General features: G+C 43.4%; 1 protein-coding gene across 1 annotated transcript; it reads left to right on the top strand.

Annotated features, from left to right (window-relative positions):
• The first annotated feature begins 3,447 nt into the window (after positions 1-3,447).
• On the top strand, positions 3,448-20,182 carry LOC130189039 (neurexophilin-1). The gene is made up of 2 exons (XM_056407656.1): positions 3,448-3,520; positions 19,406-20,182. Exons 1-2 carry the CDS (start codon positions 3,464-3,466, stop codon positions 20,180-20,182), a joined length of 834 nt encoding a protein of 277 aa, XP_056263631.1. The 5' UTR covers positions 3,448-3,463.
• The last annotated feature ends 259 nt before the right edge of the window (positions 20,183-20,441 follow it).

The following is a 20,441-nucleotide window of genomic DNA, read 5'->3' as shown; positions in this document are numbered from 1 at the left end:
AATGACAATGAATTTAACCCATCTTGTCCCACTTAACATTTCACAATAACCATTAATTGTTTTTCCTTATGGGATCTAGTTTTAACAGGAGAAATAGGCCCAGTTCAAATGTCCCACGAGGCCATACATCCTCAGAATCATCTGAATCTTCAGGACAGTTGGATAACCCTGACTTTAGCCCAGGGCTTGCTGGCCCTGCTCTGGAGCAAGGTTAGCCTCCATGTTGCAGGCTTGTCCCTGACAAATCAATTAAACAGAGGGCCAGAAATGGCCTGCATCACTTTTGTTCTTGTCCAATCATTAAGAGTAGACACATTCTACCTAAATCATCCCAGGGTTGTTGCTATGTTGGTCTGTTCCTGGTTGTGAGACAAACCATAGTCATTGTTGGACCAAATAATGTTATACTGAATATAAACAAAGTCCTATTTAATCCTTTCATGTTTGTAATTGATTAATTCTCACATCATAGTAAACAGTGTTGTGGACTTTAACTGTTGAATTGGTTTTCTATGTATAAGAATAATACGAACACTTTTTTTCTGGAAGGAGATGCTGCTGTTGCATTTTAAATGTAAATGTTCAATGCTGTGAGCACCACACAATAAACTAAATCCACTTCCTTTGCTGTGCATCCTTCCAAAAGATATTCATCTTGAAAGTGATTTTTTTTTTCTAGGCGAACCTGAAACTTCTATTTTTGCTGTGTTTCATCTTTTTTACTCTTAGCCAGTAACATATATACTCATACATACACATCTGAACAAAAGCTCACATAGGTCGCCTTTATTATAACACCAACATTATTCAAATAGCTTTTGTGGTTGCAGAGCTACACCCTTTTTAGTTTGGCGATGTTATTTCGAGCAGAAACCTCAACAATCGGGTGGTTTTCAAAAGCTTTAGAGGCAGCAGAAAAAAATCACAAAACCTGGACGAATAAAACCCAAACTATCTGCATGCATAAATACCACAGGGAGTATTTTACTTTGGGTGAAACTGACCCTTTAAAGAGCCTCCATCCCCCATTACCACCACTTCTGAAGCGGTGCATTCCGGGGCTGCAGAACCGACATCAACCACTAGAGGGCAGCCAACACTCGTCTATGAGCTCTGCAGTCCAGCTCTCTGACACCCCGCCGGCCTGTCTGTTGCCTGCAGCTCCCCATTCAAACTGAATTACACTGTGAAATAGGATTACGTGTTGAGCAATGCAATGATTGAGCACAATTGTTGGTAGTTTGGCAGGGAGGCGGAACAAAAAGAGAATACACAAACATGCATTGCTATTTGTCATGCTGATGAGCCTTCTGTAAAGAGACATTAGAAGATAAGTCGATCCTAGGAGTCAAATGATGGGTATCTTAGCACACAGGGTTTTTTTTTCCAAGCGAGTAAAAAATAGCAGCCGCTTGTCTGGCTCCTCCCAACAGAGTACATAGATTGAGTTATGGCCCTATAATTATGTGCAGGAGTGAAAGTGTGTGTGTGTATGAATGAACATGCTCCGTTTTAAAAGGCGTTTTATTGTAGTTGCTGTTTCTTCAGATCGTAGGCCGGGGAGCGGATCTCCCTTTATAGGTTTGCTGTTTCCTCTCCCAGAGAGCTCCCTGATACCCTGGGCAACTGAAGAGGCTGGCTCGCATTATACAGAGACACGTTTAGCTTCTGAAATAATCTCATAAAAAAAGAAGAGAGATCAAGCAACCTCCTTAGCCGATGAGCTCATTCCCATCTTTCATCAGCGTCTCCTGCATCGTAATGAGCGGTGCTTCTCTATGTGTGCACACAGTCAGATGGGATGGAGAGAGCCGCCGTCTTGAAGACTTCCCTGCAGCCAACATCTTTGATGTCTTGGTCACACTGGACTGACAGGGCCTGGTGACCCCCTCAGCCCTGACCTTGCCCCTCCAGGGGGTCATGTCCCTCAGTGTTAGGCCCCACAGAGCCAATTAACCCCAATTAACCCTTTTACAAAAGTGAGAGACGATAACACCCCATGCTTTATTAGCAGGTGCAGAAAAAACAGCAGATCAAAAGGGTTTAAGATGGGCTGATCCCAACAAATAACACTGATAGAAAAGGGTCTGACGTGGTGACGGACAGATACAGCCCCGGTCTTCTTCTGTGGTGGTTGCCGGATTGAAGAGGACGAAGAGCAAATGAAAAGACTCAGCGAGACGGAGAGAGCGAGATAAACTCATCTATGAGGCTAATTAGGCAGACATGGAGCTGTAGGGAGCCTGGGGACCTACGTAGTGAGATCTTGAATTTCACTATCCTTTAACCTGCTTCTAATGAACTGTGTGCTATTGGGGAAAGTCTTTATCAATCACACCACACCGAGGTGACGGTCACTGGTTCATCGGTGCTCGGAGAACGTTGATACTCTCCAGCCGGGCTCCGGATCACAGGCCGACCTGAGTGAGGGGAGGACAAACCCTCTGATTGGAACAAAGCATGAGTGAGGCTCAGGCTTTGTGACACATTCTTGTATAGCTGCAGCTTTAACTTCCTCAGGTACCATATGACAGGAGGTATGTGTTGTTGTGACAAGCAGAACGCACCCATTCTTTCCATAACAATCAATAATTATGCTTAATGCCAACGATGTTGCCAGAGGATTAGTGAGACAGGCTTAAAAAGTAGTGTCAGATATATTGGTTAGGGATTGGAAAATCGAGGCAAAAGCACTCATACAAGTGGAACAGATGTGTAGTGTCATGTAGCTTCTGGTTATTGATTACAATAGTTGTTTTACTTGATTGTAAGCACAATTAATTGAGTGGACGGGATCCGAGAAAGTGTCTGAAAGAGAGAATGAGGGAGATGCTGAGGAGGTGGAGAGATGGAGATAAGGGAGGGGGGAAAGTGAGAGAAAAGATTTTGTGGCGAGAAAAGAGGAGAGAGGCACACAAGGGGAGAGAGAGAGAGAGAGAGAGAGAGAGAGAGAGAGAGAGAAAAGAAACTGTTAAAACGTGTGTTCGCGCGTGCCAGTCTCAGCATCGCTGAGTTCCTGCAGGAGGCTGCAGCTCCATCACTCCTGGATCTCCACTGGAACCAGTGACCAGAAACCATCTCCTCACTTCCCAGTCAACCCGTTTCACTCTGAGCTGGGATAACTGTGTTGGTTTGCATGGAGGATAACAGCCTATCGCACATTCATGGATTTCTCTTACCACAACTAATTTGACTCAAACCCGGGATTTGTAAAAAAAAAGAAAAAAAAAAAGAAAAAAGAAAGACAAACAGAAAGACTCCAAGTGGTTTCCAGCGGTGTTTTAGGTTTGTGGAAACTGCAATTCAGCTCTACCGTGGACATGGGACCGTGCGTCAGCCGAGAGCGATCCGGTGCCGGAGGAAGGACCTCTACCTGAAGGAGGAAAAGCCCGTGTGAGGGAGTTTCTTTTTTAATTTTTGTATATTACCCGGGAGGGGTGAGCGGTGGGTTTTACGCGCCGGAATGATGCGTCCCAACCGCGGCTTCATCCTGCTCCTCCTCAACGGAACCGCTTGTTTGGTAAGTAAAGGAGGTGGAAAGTCCCGCTGTAGTCTTTACGAGTCTTCCTCCGATTTACCTTTTGTTAACCAAGTAACACCTCGAAGCCTACTACCTGCGTCACGAGGAACGGCAAGGTGTCTGCACCATCGTTTGCGCCATAAACTTACAAACTAGATAATATAAGTAGATACAAATGCAGCTGAAAAAAACATGTGGAAGCGGTAATTGACAGCTGAGATGATGCTGGTCGAAATGATACTTCACCAGACGTGCAGGTCATCTGTGTTTCTTGTAGAGATAGCCCAACTATCGTCCGAAGTGCTCATATTCTCGCCTTAGTGACCACACTGTGCTATTTGGTCACTAACTTATAATGACGAAGTAAATACAATTCCCGGTGACCCTGCTCGGCTCAAGTACTACGGCGGGTGCGCGGCGGATGCTCGTGCTGGCAGCGTGCTTAGCGCACCGTGCCGCCGGTGTCCATCTCCAGTGTGCGTGATTTATCGCCACATCATGAGTCTGTCAACCCAACATTCAGTCGACACGTTCGGGTGGAGGTATGTAACTGCACACGGAAGTCACACATTCCGACCTAAATAACTACACGAAAAGTGAACTTGTGTCTAAATCAATTAAACTGCAAGGAGCTAGGTGTGACCTTCCCGTTTGTTGCTAAGGCAATAAGACAAGAGGTGACACGAGCAGACTCGCGTTAAAGCTTTCACCAGTGTGAGGTGTGAATTCATTGTACTTTATCACAACTTGTGTGAGCCAAAGAAACTGCGAACAAAATGTATATGTCAAGTGAAAAAAGTGGTTTTCCATATCTGGCTTAAAATAATGAACACATATTTTTCAGGAGATTTGTGTGTAGCCTCCATGCAATTTAAATATCATCATAAGGTTGCAGAGTGATGCACATCTGGTAATACTTACTCATATCTAAAATCCAGTGAGGATAGAGTAAGTATACTTCACAAAGACCAGGCAAGCAGCTCTTCTTAGTTAAGTCTTTATTCTGATATGATTACATACAGGATTTTCTGTGGACTTTGAAGTGAATGAAAATGATCTTCACAACCTCTGTTCTCTATTGTGCTAACTATTAATAAATGAGGTAATACTAAAAACCTAACCTAAATAAACTGTGTTACCTTCCCTAAGGACCTCCACTGACCTATAATACCAGATGTGGAAACATCTGAGCTGTTCGGCAGACTTAATGAATATCTCCAACATTACATAACCATACTATCAAATTTGGATCACCCACTCCTCCTTTCATGTACACAGATTTATAAAAAAAAAACAGCCTTTAATGAGAAATCAGCTCTTGATTCACACGAGAACACTTGAGAACACTTCTGCTCTGGAAACCCCTGGGCTGAGTATCACAGGACCCAGGAAATGAGCAAACTCCCCCGCCCCCCAAAAAGAACCCAAAAAGAAATGTCGGTGCAGTGGAAATATTCAAGTGAGGTTTCTTGTTTGATGCACCCGTTTGTGTTAGCATCCCTGGAAGGATGACCTTGTGTTTTTTATTTTAAAGTATGCATGCTCACAGCGAAGAAATGGGCCTTTTGGTGATCTGAGGTCTGACAGACGAGGCTTGTAAAAGACTAAACACACAGATTTATTGAGTCTAGAGGCAGCTGTTTCAACAAATCTGAGAGAGAAGAGACCACACGCTGACATATAATATGCGGGATGAGTGCCTTTGCAGCCATTGTATAACTAGATACGAGAGTGTGGGATAATAGGCTTAACACTGGCTCTTGTGTTGTCTTGGTTCTGGGAGCTGCAGGGCCAGCCTATTGTAACCCAAAAGGTCTGCGCCTAATGATAATGATAATATAATTGGGTATTTTCCTCCCTCTCCAGACCATGTATCTATGAAAAACGTACATGACATCCCTCAGCAGGAGATCTTGGGTAATTCATTAGCCCCGTGACATTGATAAATTATGGAGCAATTAATAAATTAAGTAACTTTTTATTCTGCAACAGCTTTGTGATTAATAATCGTATAAGCCTACTATGCATTAAAATTCGATTTGGATGATATTCTGTTGTAATAGCTACGCAATTCCCAGAAAGGGTTTGGGTCTCGAGCGGCCTTTACTAAATGACTACTAATATAGAGGACTATTAACACAAGGTGCCACTCCGGTTGTTGTGTATGTGATGAATGATGTGTCTCAAATGTTAATTATTCTCTTTATTTGAATAGAGGGTTGTGAATAATATTAACCATCTCAATTGTATAATTGACTGCCTGAGAAATTATGTTTATTTTTGGCAGCGGTTAGAGTTATTTTTCTTCTGTGATGCTCGGCAAGCTGACTGGATTTGTTTTAGCGAACTAAGTGGCTGTTATGCATATTTGGGGATAATAATAATAATAATCCGTGGAATATTCAGGAGGATAGTTTGAATCTAGTGTCCTTTCAATTATTTGTTAAGCAGAGCCAAGATGTTAGATATAGCTGCAATTAACGATTATTTTCATTGACAATTAATCCACGTTATAATGTAATTATTTATGGCTCATCGTTTGCTGTATAACGTGTCAAAAAATAATGAAAGGTGTTCATCGGCAAGCATCACATTTCAGAAGCTGGAATATCAAATGTTACATTTTTGCTTGAAAAATCACCTCACTGATTAATCAATTATCGGAACAAGTTGCTGATTATTCTGTCAACTTTGACAGTTTTTTAAGGAAAATGTATGAATGAACAGATGCAGCAGCAGGTGAACTGAGGAATGCCAGGAGAGACTTTGACACATTGGAAACTGAGCCAGTAGACGACACGGTGATGAGGGACGTGAGAGGAGGCATGCATAAAGAGCTAAAAAAGGAACAAGTTTAAACGTCTGCCTCAGAGGTTAATACACCTCATTGACAGTCGTCACAGATTATTCCTTCCCTCTGCACAAAAGCATCCAAGAAAATGCGCTTAATCCACATATAATTACAACTGCAGCAGTATGGCTAATCCGCTCACGGCACAAGATCTGAATCCACACGCCAGCTGCTGAGATCGGAGAGAGATGAGGTCAACAGTCTAAATCACAACTAATAGAAGAATGAAGAGCAACAGAACCCGTTGAACCCGACTGCCCCAGTGAACAGCAGAACCCCTCTCCTCCGCAAAATCACACCACTAAAAGTATTCATTCTAAATCAACTCGCCTGGTTATTTCAAATAGGTCATATGTTTCATACGTATTTATACTTTCACTCGGGACCCGTGAATGTTTGCGCTTATTTCACGTGCTCGCCATCAAACAAGCTGACTAATGAAAGAGTTCTACCCTTGCATGTGCTCTAACCTTCATCCGGAGACAGAGGCCGCTGGGGACTCGGGCGCTCGGCTCTTCAGACGTCCTCATGTCGAGCTCACAGCTGCTCTCTCTCACACAGGTAGCCTCTCTGTGGCCGTGAGAGACGGGACGGCTTTATGCTCCCTCTGATTGCTTCCAGAGCACATGCAGACGATGACCATCGGGCCCGATAGCCCAGTTTCTGAACAGAATGGCGTTTTTATTTTGCAGATTGAATTTCAATGAAGAGATTTGTATATATTCCAAGGTTTCTAGGAAAGTAGGAAGTTCAAAAAATATAAAGAAAACATGACACGTGTCTGGTTCTCCAGTGCTGTTCTCCACTTTTACCATCACCCTCTATTTGACATTGCCGTCAGCAAGGAGACCCGCACTCATTTCACACGTCAAATAAATCCCAAAACATTTTCTTCCACTGAAAGCCTCCCAGAGTCCAAATCCCTTTCATGACCAAGAGGGCATTGTCGTCGCAACTGAGCAGTTCAACAACGGAGACGACAAAAGGCACAATCGAAGCAGAAGTGCCAGTAGTTTGTCTGGCGACCCCACCAGACCACACGGCGCCACCATGCCCAGACACACACTGTGCACACCGGAGTATTTGTGTGGAAGATTACAAATTAGCGGCCGCTCTGCAAAGCTTTAGGTTCATGTGTCTGAGGGTACCTGTCCTCCTGGCAGGGTGGCTGACCACGCCCACTCAGATACATCTCAGCTGTAGAACAATCACCTTCATCCTGAGAAAACAAATAGGGAAAACTCTCTTCCTGATATTGCATGGAGACACAAATGTGAGACCGCGGCAGCAGCAGTGGAGTACATTATTATTCTTTTTTGGGGGGGGGGGGGGCTTTCTCGCCGTCTCGATTCTTCCTCTCCGCCATCACTGTTGTAATCTGCATGCCCCTCCTCTCTACCTCACATTCCACACGGACACATGAAACACAAAACTCATTCATAATTGACATATTAATATCATAAGGAAGAGTGTGTTGGTCCTTTCTTTCCCCCACGATGGGTTCATATGAGAGGGTTATGACGTCATCTTCATCACGAGTAGCACAATCATTTGCTCAGCTATTGTTATACTGATTGAAATACAGCCTGGGGGAGCACACACCATACACAACTGCAAAAGCTTGATCATTTACATGATATGTATTATAGTATCTAATGTATGATACAGTAACCATAATTCAGTTCATTTTATTTTGTATAGCCAAATATCACAAATTACAAATTAGCCTCAGAGGGCTTTACAATCTGTACACATACGACATCACTGGCCCAGAACCTCACATCGGATCAGGAAAAATTCCCCAGAAATAGAAAAAAACCTTTCACAGGAAAAAAAGGCAAGAAACCTTCAGGAGAGCAACAGAGGAGGATCCCTGTCATGTGACCAGAAGGAATCATTTCAGAGTTACAACCCATACAATGAATATGACAGAGTGTATGAATAGTTGGTAGTAGTCATGGACCATGATCCAGACCTCCATGATCCATCAGGCAGATGGAGGTAGAGAGGAGGAGTGGGCGGGGCACATCAGCAGGGCCATGGCATCAGACCCAGCCAGGTCCAATGGACCCTACGAGACGTGAAGTCACAAAGACTCCGGGGAGGAAGCAGAGTTAATAATGTGCAATGGAGAGATGAAAATTCATCCATAAGTAGAGAGAGAGGAGGAGAGAGGTGCTCAGTGCATCCTAAAACGTCTCCCAGCAGCCTATAAGCCTACAGCAGCATCTCTAGGGGCTGGACCAGGTGAACCTGATTCAGCCCGAACTATAAGCTCTATTGAAGAGGAACGTCTTCAGTCTACTCTTAAATGAGGCGACTGTGTCTGCCTCCAGGATTGAAGGTGGAAGCTGGTTCCATAAAAGTGGAGCTTGATAACTGAAGGCTCTGGCTCCCATCCTACTTTTAATGGGGCCCATTTATAGTCGGTCAACATAAAATATTTCAGCAAACATTTTGATTAACCCTTTCACTCATTTAAATAATAAAAGTCAAACATTCACAGCCTCCAGCTTCTCAAAATGTCTTTTTTACACAACAGTAAAATGTGAATCTTCAGATTTTGGACTGTTAATCGGACAAGACAAACAAAAATAATACGGCAAATGTTAGAGATACAATTTAATTACCGAATTAATCGAGACAACAGTCATCAGTTATTTAGAAATATAGATTTTAGAAATAGTTTTTGATTACAGCCGCATTGTACCAGTTCTGTTTTCCGAATTCTCAAACTGAAGATTGTTCACATTATCATTTCAAAGCTTTGGCCGTGACATTTATGAATGCCAACTGCTTGTACCCTTTCATTGTGGATCTGCATTTATGAAAGAATTTCCCTCAGCAGAGAGATTATTTCGAGTGGACAATAATTCATTACAGTCTCCATGATAAGACGAATAGACCCCAACGGGACGCAGTCCAGTCGAGACGCTAGTGGTGTGATGAAGGGATTTGGATGGATATCTGATGATGGGATATGGGGCAGGACGAGGGGTGTGATGTGGGAGGAGGCTCGTATCGGTTCATACTGACATGACCACTGACAGCAGTAGAGAAGAAAATAATGACATTTGACAGCAACGATACGATTGGCTGAGGGAAATTGTGGAAAGATCTGGTTGGTTTACTTTGGAATGAACGGCGACATAAAACACGAAGAAGCGTCAGAATGATATCATGGAAAACCTTGTGGCCTCCTCCTGCCTGTGGCGTAAAACAAGCTTGAGTTATGCACAACCACAGCACGAGCGACTCCAGAGGTGCTTCCCCTCCGGACCGCCCGCCAAGGGAGCCGGCAGGGGAACGCCTGTCCTCCCCCTCAGGCTCCCAGACCTAGACTGACAGCGAGAGGCTGAGAGAGACGGACAGAGAGGAAGTATGCTCGCTGACACACTGACAGCCCTTCAAAGTAAAGCGCCGGGCTGTCCGGAGAGAGAATACGTTGTCTGCTCAAAACCAGCACAATTTACTGTGGCATTGCTCTCTGGTAGTCTGCAGGGGAGGGAGAGAGCAGATCCTGGAAGACTATTTGTAGGTCTGCCTGCAGATTCGGATAGCGGAGGGTAGATTACAGCACACAGCTTAAAGAGAAGTGACTCATCGCCTGAGGCAGAATGAGTGGCTATAACTCCCACGGGATCCAGATGAAGATGCGCTTGACTTTCACGCAAAGGAATAACGAAGGGTGGGAAAATCCATAACAGTAGTTTTAATTTCGGAGAGCTTCTGCCAGAACTGACAATAAAAGTGCTTTTACTGCGTTGTGAAAATGTTGTGGAATTTGTCAATATAGAACGACATTTTCATCTTTTCAAGTCGGCATCCAAACAATATTAGAACGGCCATGTGGGACCAGGGGACGTGGGTTCATTTGAAGGGGGAACATCAGGCTGTCAGTCCAGTTTAACACGAGAGGCAACTCCGGCTTTTTCTGATGCCGCAGGCTCTGAGGTTCACGCTGACCTCATCACGGCGTGACCAGAGCCGCTAGGAGCAAGAGCCCAAATATACATATATTCTCTTACAATCTGTAAACAGTCTGTTCTGCGTGAATGAACACGTGGTGTGCAGTTCACCGGCGTGCGGCCCGGTGACGGTTCAGTGCTTTTCAGGGTCAGGGTGGTGCACGTGTCCAGACAAGGCCCGCTGGGGGTCTTTTGGGGAGGCTTCCAATTAAAGCAGCGCACAGCCAAAGAGATTTGGCCGAGCTTGAAAAATGATTTTAATTATGATAAATGGATAATAGGAACATGTATTTATTTGTTGAAGAGTTCAGTCATTTCCCATGGAATATAGCACAGCAATTATCTGAACCTTTATTTTTCCAGTTTGAGCAGTCATGCTGTGAGGAGCTGCAGTGTTTTCTCTTCATTTGGAAAGCTCCCCTGACTTTAAGAGCAAACTGAGTTTATTAATCTAACGTATAATTTAGTGGTATATCTATGAATTAGGGTGCATTATTTTTTGTAGGTTTGGATACGTGGTTAATGTTAACCACCATTGACTCTTGGAAGAATACACAGGATCACCACACGTTGTCAAAGTTGTTGTTGTTGTTGTGTTGTGTATTTATATTCACTCAATCAAATACAATACAATATAATTCTCTATAATATACAAAACAGAAAGACTGAAAAAGTATTGGTAGAAGCAAAAAATGCTTATATATTCCTATCCTAAATTAAGATCACATTCTTTGTAGGTCTAACCATCCATCCCCAAGTATTCCTCCCTTCAGTAGCCGGATAACAACAAAACACAACATTCCGTGAACAAATTATAAATATGTCTGTCACTTAACACGTTGTTTGAAGCGCTCGAACAACGTCGTTTCATCTGGTGACAGCCGAATGCAGCTGAGAAGGACTACAGTTCACACCTATTGTCAGTATGCGTGTCAAATGTTTCACAAGTAAGCACTTGGGATCAGATTACACTTCCATGCTCACATTTAGTGTTATCCGTTAGAGACTGCTGCTAAACACACACAAAAAGTTTGACTTCAGCCAAAGAAGCAGTTTGCTGTGTTAGTTTGGCGCGTCACTGTGAGCCGCGTGGCATATCGTATTCCTGTATGTTGCATCCTGTAAAGCTGAGCGGAGCGTCAACCTGATTAAGAGATGCTTTGGGTTCACCATATACACATCTGTCAACCACATCCATATTTAAATCTTTCCAGTGATAGCCTGTTCACATAGTTACACATTTCTAGCTTTTTTTGTTGGGGATTGAAACAAATAACTCCTCAAATATTCATGCTTTTTAAGCTCCAGGTGTCAAAATCCAGCAGAAGGACTGGAGCAATGATAAGAAGGCATTCAAATGAAGCTTCTCATACCTGAACGTCTATTAGACAACAGCAACATCCTTCCAGCTTTTACTAGACAGGCGTGAATGCTGGAGCAGCGCTTTAATAATCAGCTCTGCTTCCTGATCCCTGGAGCCAAATTGTGGAGAACCTGAGGAGGAAGAGTACCCTCGGCTCCCTCCTTGCACCGCCAGCTTGTCAATATCCTGCAATGTAAAATGCTTGATAGTCAATTCAGACTCCAGCTTCTCTCTCAGCATACAAAATGAGCACAGCTCCACTGGGACCTCACAACTGAACATGTCCACAATGAGCTGGGAAAGCAGGTGGAGGATGAAAGAAAAGATCGGGACAAGAGTTTAGAATAAAAAGTATTAGTGTCGTGAGTTTGTCCTCCGACTGCAGATCTAAGTTCCAGTGACCCCCAAGAAGCCGGAGTAAATTATTCATTAAGAGTCAAATGGCTTGTTTCTTGTGTAATTACCTTTTTACCTCTGTATCTACACTAGCCAGAAGAATAATTAGTTATAAGGGCACAGCCATTTCAGACTTTAATCATGTAACAGAGAAGTCTCCTGAAGTGAGCATATTGGATGTAGAAACAGGAGAGACGACAGAGAGAAAAAAAGAATAAAGCATTGCCGAACACTTAAGAAATCTGAGCTGCTCGGGTCTTTAATTAAAAAGTGATGTCATATTAGAGATGAAGAAAATGTTCAACTCAACAGCGAAAGGAAAATGGAGTTCTTATTGAACTTGTCAGATCCCCATGACAAGCACCGGCTTCCAGCCCTGCTGGGTGTCTCCAGAGGAAGATCCATCTGTATTAATCGGTTCATTTACTTTAATCCAGATTATAAAATAAATAAAAATAAATTTCAAACAGCACGCGAAATACATACATACAGTACACAGCGTATTAAGCATGTGTTGATGTTCAAGACTTTTAAGATCTGAAGGAGATGATGAATTGTTTTACATATAATGTGTTCCATGCAGACCTAAACATTTAAATATGGTCACATACTAAATTATATTTAATCTACATTTTGAAACATCTTTATACCAAATATTTACCTAATCAGTGCTTATTGTGATACATATATAACAGGAAAGTGATAATAAAGACAATACAAATAGAAATACCAGTATGAAAAACCAGCAACATCTGTCCCCATCAGAGCTGATGTTAATGTTCATCTACTGTTTATTCTCTTGGTATATAGGCCTATCTGCAATAACTTGGGGAGAACATTGTAAAGACTGCAAATTTAAATTAATGTAAATTGGTGAAATAAATATTTGAGCCATTATTCCATTACTACAATACTCTGAACTTTTTTTGTCTATTGGCATTAATCTGGACTTGTGTTTCTGGCTATCTGATGTAAATCCAATATTCATTCTCTTTTTAGCTCTAGTTTGGTCTCTACCAACTTGTGGGGTTAATATCTGGCTCTTTGTTTGCTTAATGCTGCGCTATGTTCAACAGTTATTAACTTGTTTAATGCTTTTTGGGGCCAAAACAAACCACCCTCAATAATATATCAATCTGTGGGAAAATGCAGAATAAGATGATGATTCTCATCACTTTGACCGACCAAATTAACAATTTAAACAATTAACATGATATTTGAATCGATTTTTGTTAAAAAAATAAGTACCGTTAAATGATGCTTTAAGTAATTTATTATATTTAATTTCTATTTTTTAATTCCAAGGTGATGTCTTAAAATTGCTTGTTTTGTCCAACCAACAATCTGAAACCCAAATAAATTTGATTTACGATTTTAAAAAACAGGGACAGAAATAATTGCCAGAAATAATGACTTGAATCACAGTCATTCAAAATAGTTTTTGATTGACTAATCAACAACAATTTTAGCTCCAGCCTCCACGTCCTCAAAAGTGAGCAGCTGTCGGTGGGATGTCTGCAAACCTCGTTCAACTCCAGGAACTCCACCAGCTCAGTCTGGATGATCAAACTGGAGTGGGAGTCTACTCTTGGAACAACAGCGTCTGGTTGACACGCCGCTGCTTCTGTTGTAAGGGTCTGTTCTGTGTCTGTTCTGTGTCTACTCGTTCTACTCCGTCTCCTCGGTGTCTACTGTGTCTTCTCTGTTTCCTTGATCGTTTCATCTCCTTCACCTGCCCTCAGCCTCTCCTGTCTCCTTGATCGTTTCATTCCCTGCACCTGTCCTCAGCCACTCTCGTCTCGTTACCGTCTCATGTCGTACACCTGTTTTCCCTCCTATATATTGTGCCACTCTTTCCCTTGTCTGTTGTTGGATTGTGGTCTTTTTTCCGTCGTCCTGTGTTTCATGCGGTTACCTGATCCTGCCTGCTTCGACCCTGCCTGCCCTGAACCCCGATTCTCTGCCTGCCCCTTTTTGGACTTTGTTGTTACCTTCGCATTGAAAATGCGGAAGGTTATGTTTTGATCGCCGCGTATTTATTTGTATGCGTGTTATTCGCCTCACTCAAAAAGTATTAAACCGAATCGCATGAAATTTGGTGGGATGATTGGGTATTATCCGGGGACCATTTGATTAGATTTTGGGATTGATCGAGGTCAAGGTCATGAAAAGGTCAAAATCTTCTTGAATCGCATGAAATTTGGTGGGATGTTTGGTTATTATCCGGGGACCATTTGATTAGATTTTGGGATTAATCGGGTCAAGGTCATGGAAAGATCAACATCTTCTTTTTACCATAGCACGGTCAATTTTTATCCAATTGGCATGCAACTAATGCCAAAATGTTCATAATGCAATGCCCAATCTTGTGATATGCGAAGGTATGCGCTCTACCGAGTGCCCATTCTAGTTTTTTGTGTGGAAACGTTTGCCTCATTAAAGAGCGCCTTTTTGTTTATCTACACTGATTCCTCTGCACCTCGCTACCTGTGACGTCGGCGTGACCTCTGTAGTGAGAGTTATGGCCCTGGTTACCTTCGCATTGAAAATGCCGGAAGGTTATGTTTTGATCGCCATTTATTTATTTATTTATTTGTATGCGTGTTATTCGCAAAACTCAAAAAGTATTGAACCGAATCGCATGAAATTTTGTGGGATGATTGTTTATTATCCGGGGACCAGTTGATTAGATTTTGGGATCGATCGCGTCAAAGGTCATGAACAGGTCAAAATCTTTCGCAGAACTCAAAGTATTGAACCGAAACGCATGAAATTTGGTGGGATGATTGTTTATTATCCGGGGACCAGTTGATTAGATTTTGGGATCGATTGGGTCAAAGGTCAAGGTCAAAGGTCATGAACAGGTCAAATCTTCTTGAATCACATGGAATTTGGTGGGATGATTGGTTATTATCCGGGGACCATTTGATTAGATTTTGGGATCAATCGGGTCAAAGGTCAAGGTCATGGAAAGGTCAACATCTTTTTTTTACCATAGCACGATAAATTTTTGTCCAATTGGCATGCAACTAATGCCAAAATGTTCATAATTCAATGCCCAATCTTGTGATATGCGAAGGTATGCGCTCTACCGAGTGCCCGTTCTAGTTTCAACTAAGTGTCTCCCAGATTTCTCTGCTGCGTTATGGCCGTGGTGTGCCTTTGTCACCGGGGGAAAGGGGTTAAAGCGCTGTACCTGTCACAGTAACAGGCTGATCATCGCCTGTGGAGCTGGCAGGCTTGTGAGGTTCGCTCCTTTCCTCCAACCTCCCTGCTGGGAGAGAGGCCTGGGGACTGTGCTCGCTGAGGCTGAATGAGTCACAATTACCACAGCGACCGAGCCTGCAGCCACCTCCCATCCTCTCCAGCCGTTTCACTGACTCACTTAGCGCACGTGACAAATGACAAAATCACCCCGAACCTCCGCCCCCTCACTAAGACCCGGTTGCCCATCGCCCACACTTTGCCTACAGTACTTAAAGCTGGGATACATCTTGCCAAGCTTCACGGAAACAAAACAAACTTAGTCTAGAAGTCACTTTTTCTGGACTTTGAAAGCAACATTTTACAATGTTACACAATGTAGTCGGTGCATATTTCATTATGGCAGAGTGAAGAGTGAACCTCTGACATTAGAGCCACAGTTTTTGGAAATACTATATTTTTTAAACTCAAAACAATACCGGTGACTGAAAAATATAGATTATTTGAGGTGCATCGTCAAAGGATAACTTCTTGTGCTTTATTTTAAATATGAAAACAAGTGGGCGGTATGAAAACCCACAGCACACCATACACTAGTGCTCAACTGTTAACAAAACAATGTTGAGGTGTCCATGCTAAGATGTGAGAATATTGCACTATAGTGAAGCAATGCAGTCATCTTGGAACGTTGTGAAAACAGCAGTGAACTGGGTTTTTCCGACGCCATCTCATCTTGCTTGCATTGCACAAGTGCAACCAGGGAAGCATGCTGATAGTTAAATCTTACACCTCATATACTTCCCCCGTTAAATGCAGAGAGGCGAGAGAGTTGTGGCAGTATGCCTTTTTTTCAGAGAGGGGTGTAAAACTAGTGATTGTTATAATATTTAATGATGAAAAATAACTGGTGTGCTACAGTAGAACATGTGACCTCTGTGACCTCAGAGATGCATTGATTGTCCACTAGATTTCACAGGGTTTGAAAACCTGACATTTACCTGTAGAAATTAAACACAATTCCATTAAAACGCATTAAAACCAAGACACACCACACATTATGTGGTCTCTCAATGTAGTAATAATTGTATTTTTAGTTCTTTTTTTTCAGAGCCACATTAGGCTCATTCTGAAATGTGTCTTGACAATGATGCTGCACACTGAATCCGACACCTCCAGCAGTGCCAGACACATCTTCTGTTCAACAATAGCACCATGCTCACTGCATCCCCTACTGCAGCTGGGTCTCTCAGGCATTCTAATGAAGACTGCAAAAGAGAGGGAGGCCTGCCTTGCTCAATATGTCAGCGACTGTAAAGCTTTCTGCAATATGTTTTTGCTCAGATACGAGTGTTGGCGCCATCTGAGAGTCACTCTCGACTCTAGAGTCTAGACAAGCGGCAGTTTTGGCAGAATAATCAGGATCTTAAAAGTAAGGGGCAGTTTTTATAGAAATCAAGAGTGACGTTTTATCATGAGCCCTAAAGGGCCTGTTTGGAGTGCTATCTGGGGAGGCCGGCAGAGTGCGAGCCTCTGTGCTGTGAAGAGAAATCAAACACAAACCAGCCCTTCAATAAGAGCTGTGGGGAACGGTGTATCCGTCATCAAAGTTATCCCCGGCCCTCAACTCCCACTCCCAACAAAGACACGTCTGAAAAGATTCAAATCAATACATCTTCAGTTTTTTTGGGGTACATAATTAATGAATTTGGAATTCTCAAAGAAGAAATGAGAACTATCTGATTCAAGAGGAAGGAGTCCTCGTCAAGGCAGTTATTGGCCCCCCTGGGGAGGCTGCACGATATGAGCGGCAGTTTCACGAAGCAGCTGATGAGTAACTAGAGTAATAATAATAATATTGTATCCTTCATTGATCCTTTTATTTGGGAAATTCTTCTCTGCATTTGACACATCCTTAGTTATTAAGGAGCAGTGGGCTGAGGGTTCAGTGTCTTGCTCAAGGACACTTCGACAAGAGGGCCCGATTAGAGGAAGAAGGGGGTCCTCTCAACTCCAGACCACAATCACATCAGCGGGAATCCTCGCAAATTCAGTTGAAATGCAATACACGTTGTTATAAAAGGAAATACGTGTTTTTAGAGAGACAGACAATCAATATCGCTGACTGACTGCAGCGCAAGTGAACAAATCTGAGCCGGATGGAAAAACCTGCATAAAATGGAATAAAAATGAGTCAGACTTAATAATCCTGACTAAGCCTGTATAAGGAAGCCCTGGCAGCCAGTCGGTGGATCAGAGCACAGATAGGAGTGCATGCATTATGCATCATCTTAAAATCTCTATGGGTAGAGCGCACAAACACAAACTTATCCCGCATTTGCATCACTTATTGTTCACGTTTACAACTAAAAATTGAAAGCGACGTGTGCGTGTTTATGCGCCTGTGTGTTCTCCACTGCCAAGTCCAAGGGACACAGTAATTCTGTTGACTTCTATTCAGTTTATTTTGTATAGCCCAGAATTAAAATTCCAAATTTGCCCAGGTGGGCTTTACAATCTGTACTCATACGACATCCATGTCCCAGGACCTCATGTCGGAGCAGGAAAAACTCCCCAAAAAGGAAGAAACCTTCAGGAGAGCAACCGAGGAGGATCCCTCTCCAGGATGGACAGAACCAATAGATGTCATGTGACCAGAATGAATCATTACAGAGTTACAACACATTCAATGAGTATGACAGAAATGTATGAATAATGAATAGTAGGCATGGACCACGATCCAGACCTCCATGATCCATGAAACAGAAGGAGGTAGAGAGGAGGGGCGGAGCGCATGAGCAGGGCCATGGCAGGAGGCATCACAAAAGAGGCCAGACCAATTAAGGTCGGGCTTTGAGGCAGAAGGCACAGAGAAGGAGGCAGGGCCATTGGGAAGGAGGCCAGGTCTAGGACAGAGGATACAGGAAGCAGGGTCAAGGGTGACGCAGGACCAGCTTCAGACACAGCCAGGTCCACTGGACCCTATGAGACGTGAAGTCAGAAAGACTCCGACTGCTATGGCGCCTTAGACAGAAGCTACCTGTTAATAGATCAATAGCGTTAAATAATAACCCATTACTTTGCGTTAACGTTCACACACTCGTCACAAACCTACTGCTGAGCACAGCAGCACTAGCGTACCTCCCTCACTCCCCTTTCCTCAGTTGATGTTAACATCTGACAGCTTTGTGTGTGTGTCGATAGAGATTATTTTCTTTAATTAAAAAAATCTTAATTGGACATAACACTTTATTATCTGGTCCCCGCCTCCCCCCCCCTCCCCTTCCACAAACACTTTGATCCTCCGACCAAATCTTTCGAGGCGCTAATAATTTCCCCTGTTCTCAGACTCACACCGCGGTGCGAAAGAAGCAACACGCTTGCAACGCGGCTTCGTCTGCTCTTTGCTCGGAGTTTCCTTCTTTAAGATTTTATACACGAGCAATTTATCTCCAATCAGATGTTTTTTAAGTGGCCTTATGTGACTGAAATGAGATGAAACATTAAAAGGAGGATGTTTTGGAAATGTAGAAATAGTTTTTGCTTAAATGTAGCTTCTTTTGGTTCATCCAGACATTTTATGAGAACATAAATCAACCTCTGTTGTCAGAGAAAACCCCTTAGAAAGCATTTTGTAATGACAGAGCTTTAGTGTTTTACAGGATTATAGGCTCTGTAGAAAATTGTCCACCCTCACAAATATTGATTAAACTGCCTACAACCACAGGAGTAACATTCTTTATGTGAATTCAGTTTTGGTTTTGGTTTTCTATTTGAATCTGCTCTTTGATCCCTCTGGCCTCGAGTAGTTTGAAGGAGGCACATGATCCCATTACTATAGGGAGCTTAAGGAATTACATGGGCTCTGTGAAAACGAGACATAAAGAAGCATTTTCTCTCATGCCCGGGGTAAACAAAAGAATGTAATAATAGCAAAACCTCAGAAATGTCAACCATTTATTTATATTTATAACATTGATAGAATGTCACGGTTACTACCACTAGAGGTGTGAACAGTAAATGAAATATCGATTAAGCCTTTAATTGTTTTTTCTCCTGCTTTCTCTCTCCATTCTCTTCTTCAATACCCCACCTCCTCTCTCTAGGTGGCCTTGGGTCAAGAAGACGACTCCTCCATCCCCAAGAGCTCCTCAGACGACTCCTCCAAGACGGTGGTGGGCCTTCTGAGCGGGCAGGCTCACCTCTCGCCCCTGAGCCGCTGGATGCTTCACAGTAAGAGCAGAGCTGCTAACACCACCTCTCTGGAGCTGCCTTACCGCTCCCCGGTCCCTTTCTCCAAGCAGGAGTTTTCGAAACAGGAGTTCTGGGAGATGTTGGGGAGCGACCTGCTCAAACCCGACGCCTCCAGCTCCAGGGTCAAGCGTCGGCCCATCGTCAAGACCGGCAAGTTCAAGAAGATGTTTGGCTGGGGAGACTTCTATTCCAACATCAAGACGGTGAGGCTCAACCTGCTGATCACCGGCAAGATCGTGGACCACGGTAACGGCACGTTCAGCGTCTACTTCCGGCACAACTCCACGGGCCAGGGAAACATCTCCGTCAGCCTGGTGCCACCTGTCAAGGCGGTGGAGTTTGACCTGGAGCGCCAGAGCGTGGTCTACCCTAAGGACTCAAAGATTTTCAACTGCCGTGTGGACTATGAGAAGGTGGATCGCAGCAAGCGCACCTCCCTGTGCAACTACGACCCGTCCAAGACCTGCTTCCAGGAGCAGATTCAGAGCCACGTGTCCTGGATTTGCTCAAAGCCGTTCAAGGTCATCTGTATCTACATTTCCTTCTACAGTACGGACTACCGCCTGGTCCAGAAGGTTTGCCCGGACTACAACTACCACAATGAGATGCCCTACCTGCCCTCGGGCTAGACTTATAGGGGGGAGGAGAGGGGGGAGGGGAGAGGAAAAGGGAGGTGAGTCGGAGTGACTGCAACACATGAGGAGAAAACCAGGGCTGTGAATCCTCCTTAATGCCATTGAGGCAGCAAGACACCTTAAAAAAAAAGTCCGCTCTGTAGCCTGACTATTGTAAGATGTAAAAACATATATGCAAAACAAAAACGACGGTATGCAGATAATGAGGTATTTAGAATGCGTAACTGCAGCATTCATTAACTGGACTGGGAGA

Source organism: Pseudoliparis swirei, chromosome 23 (genome assembly GCF_029220125.1).
Source record: "Pseudoliparis swirei isolate HS2019 ecotype Mariana Trench chromosome 23, NWPU_hadal_v1, whole genome shotgun sequence".
NCBI classification, from domain to species: Eukaryota; Metazoa; Chordata; class Actinopteri; order Perciformes; family Liparidae; genus Pseudoliparis; species Pseudoliparis swirei.
This window is presented reverse-complemented; position numbering and strand designations above follow the sequence as displayed.

Coding starts and splice junctions, on each gene's coding strand:
- LOC130189039 (XM_056407656.1), top strand. CDS start 3,464: ATGATGCGTCCCAACCGCGGCTTCATCCTGCTCCTCCTCAACGGAACC. Junction 3,521..19,405: donor TCAACGGAACCGCTTGTTTG/GTAAGTAAAGGA, acceptor TCCTCTCTCTAG/GTGGCCTTGGGTCAAGAAGA.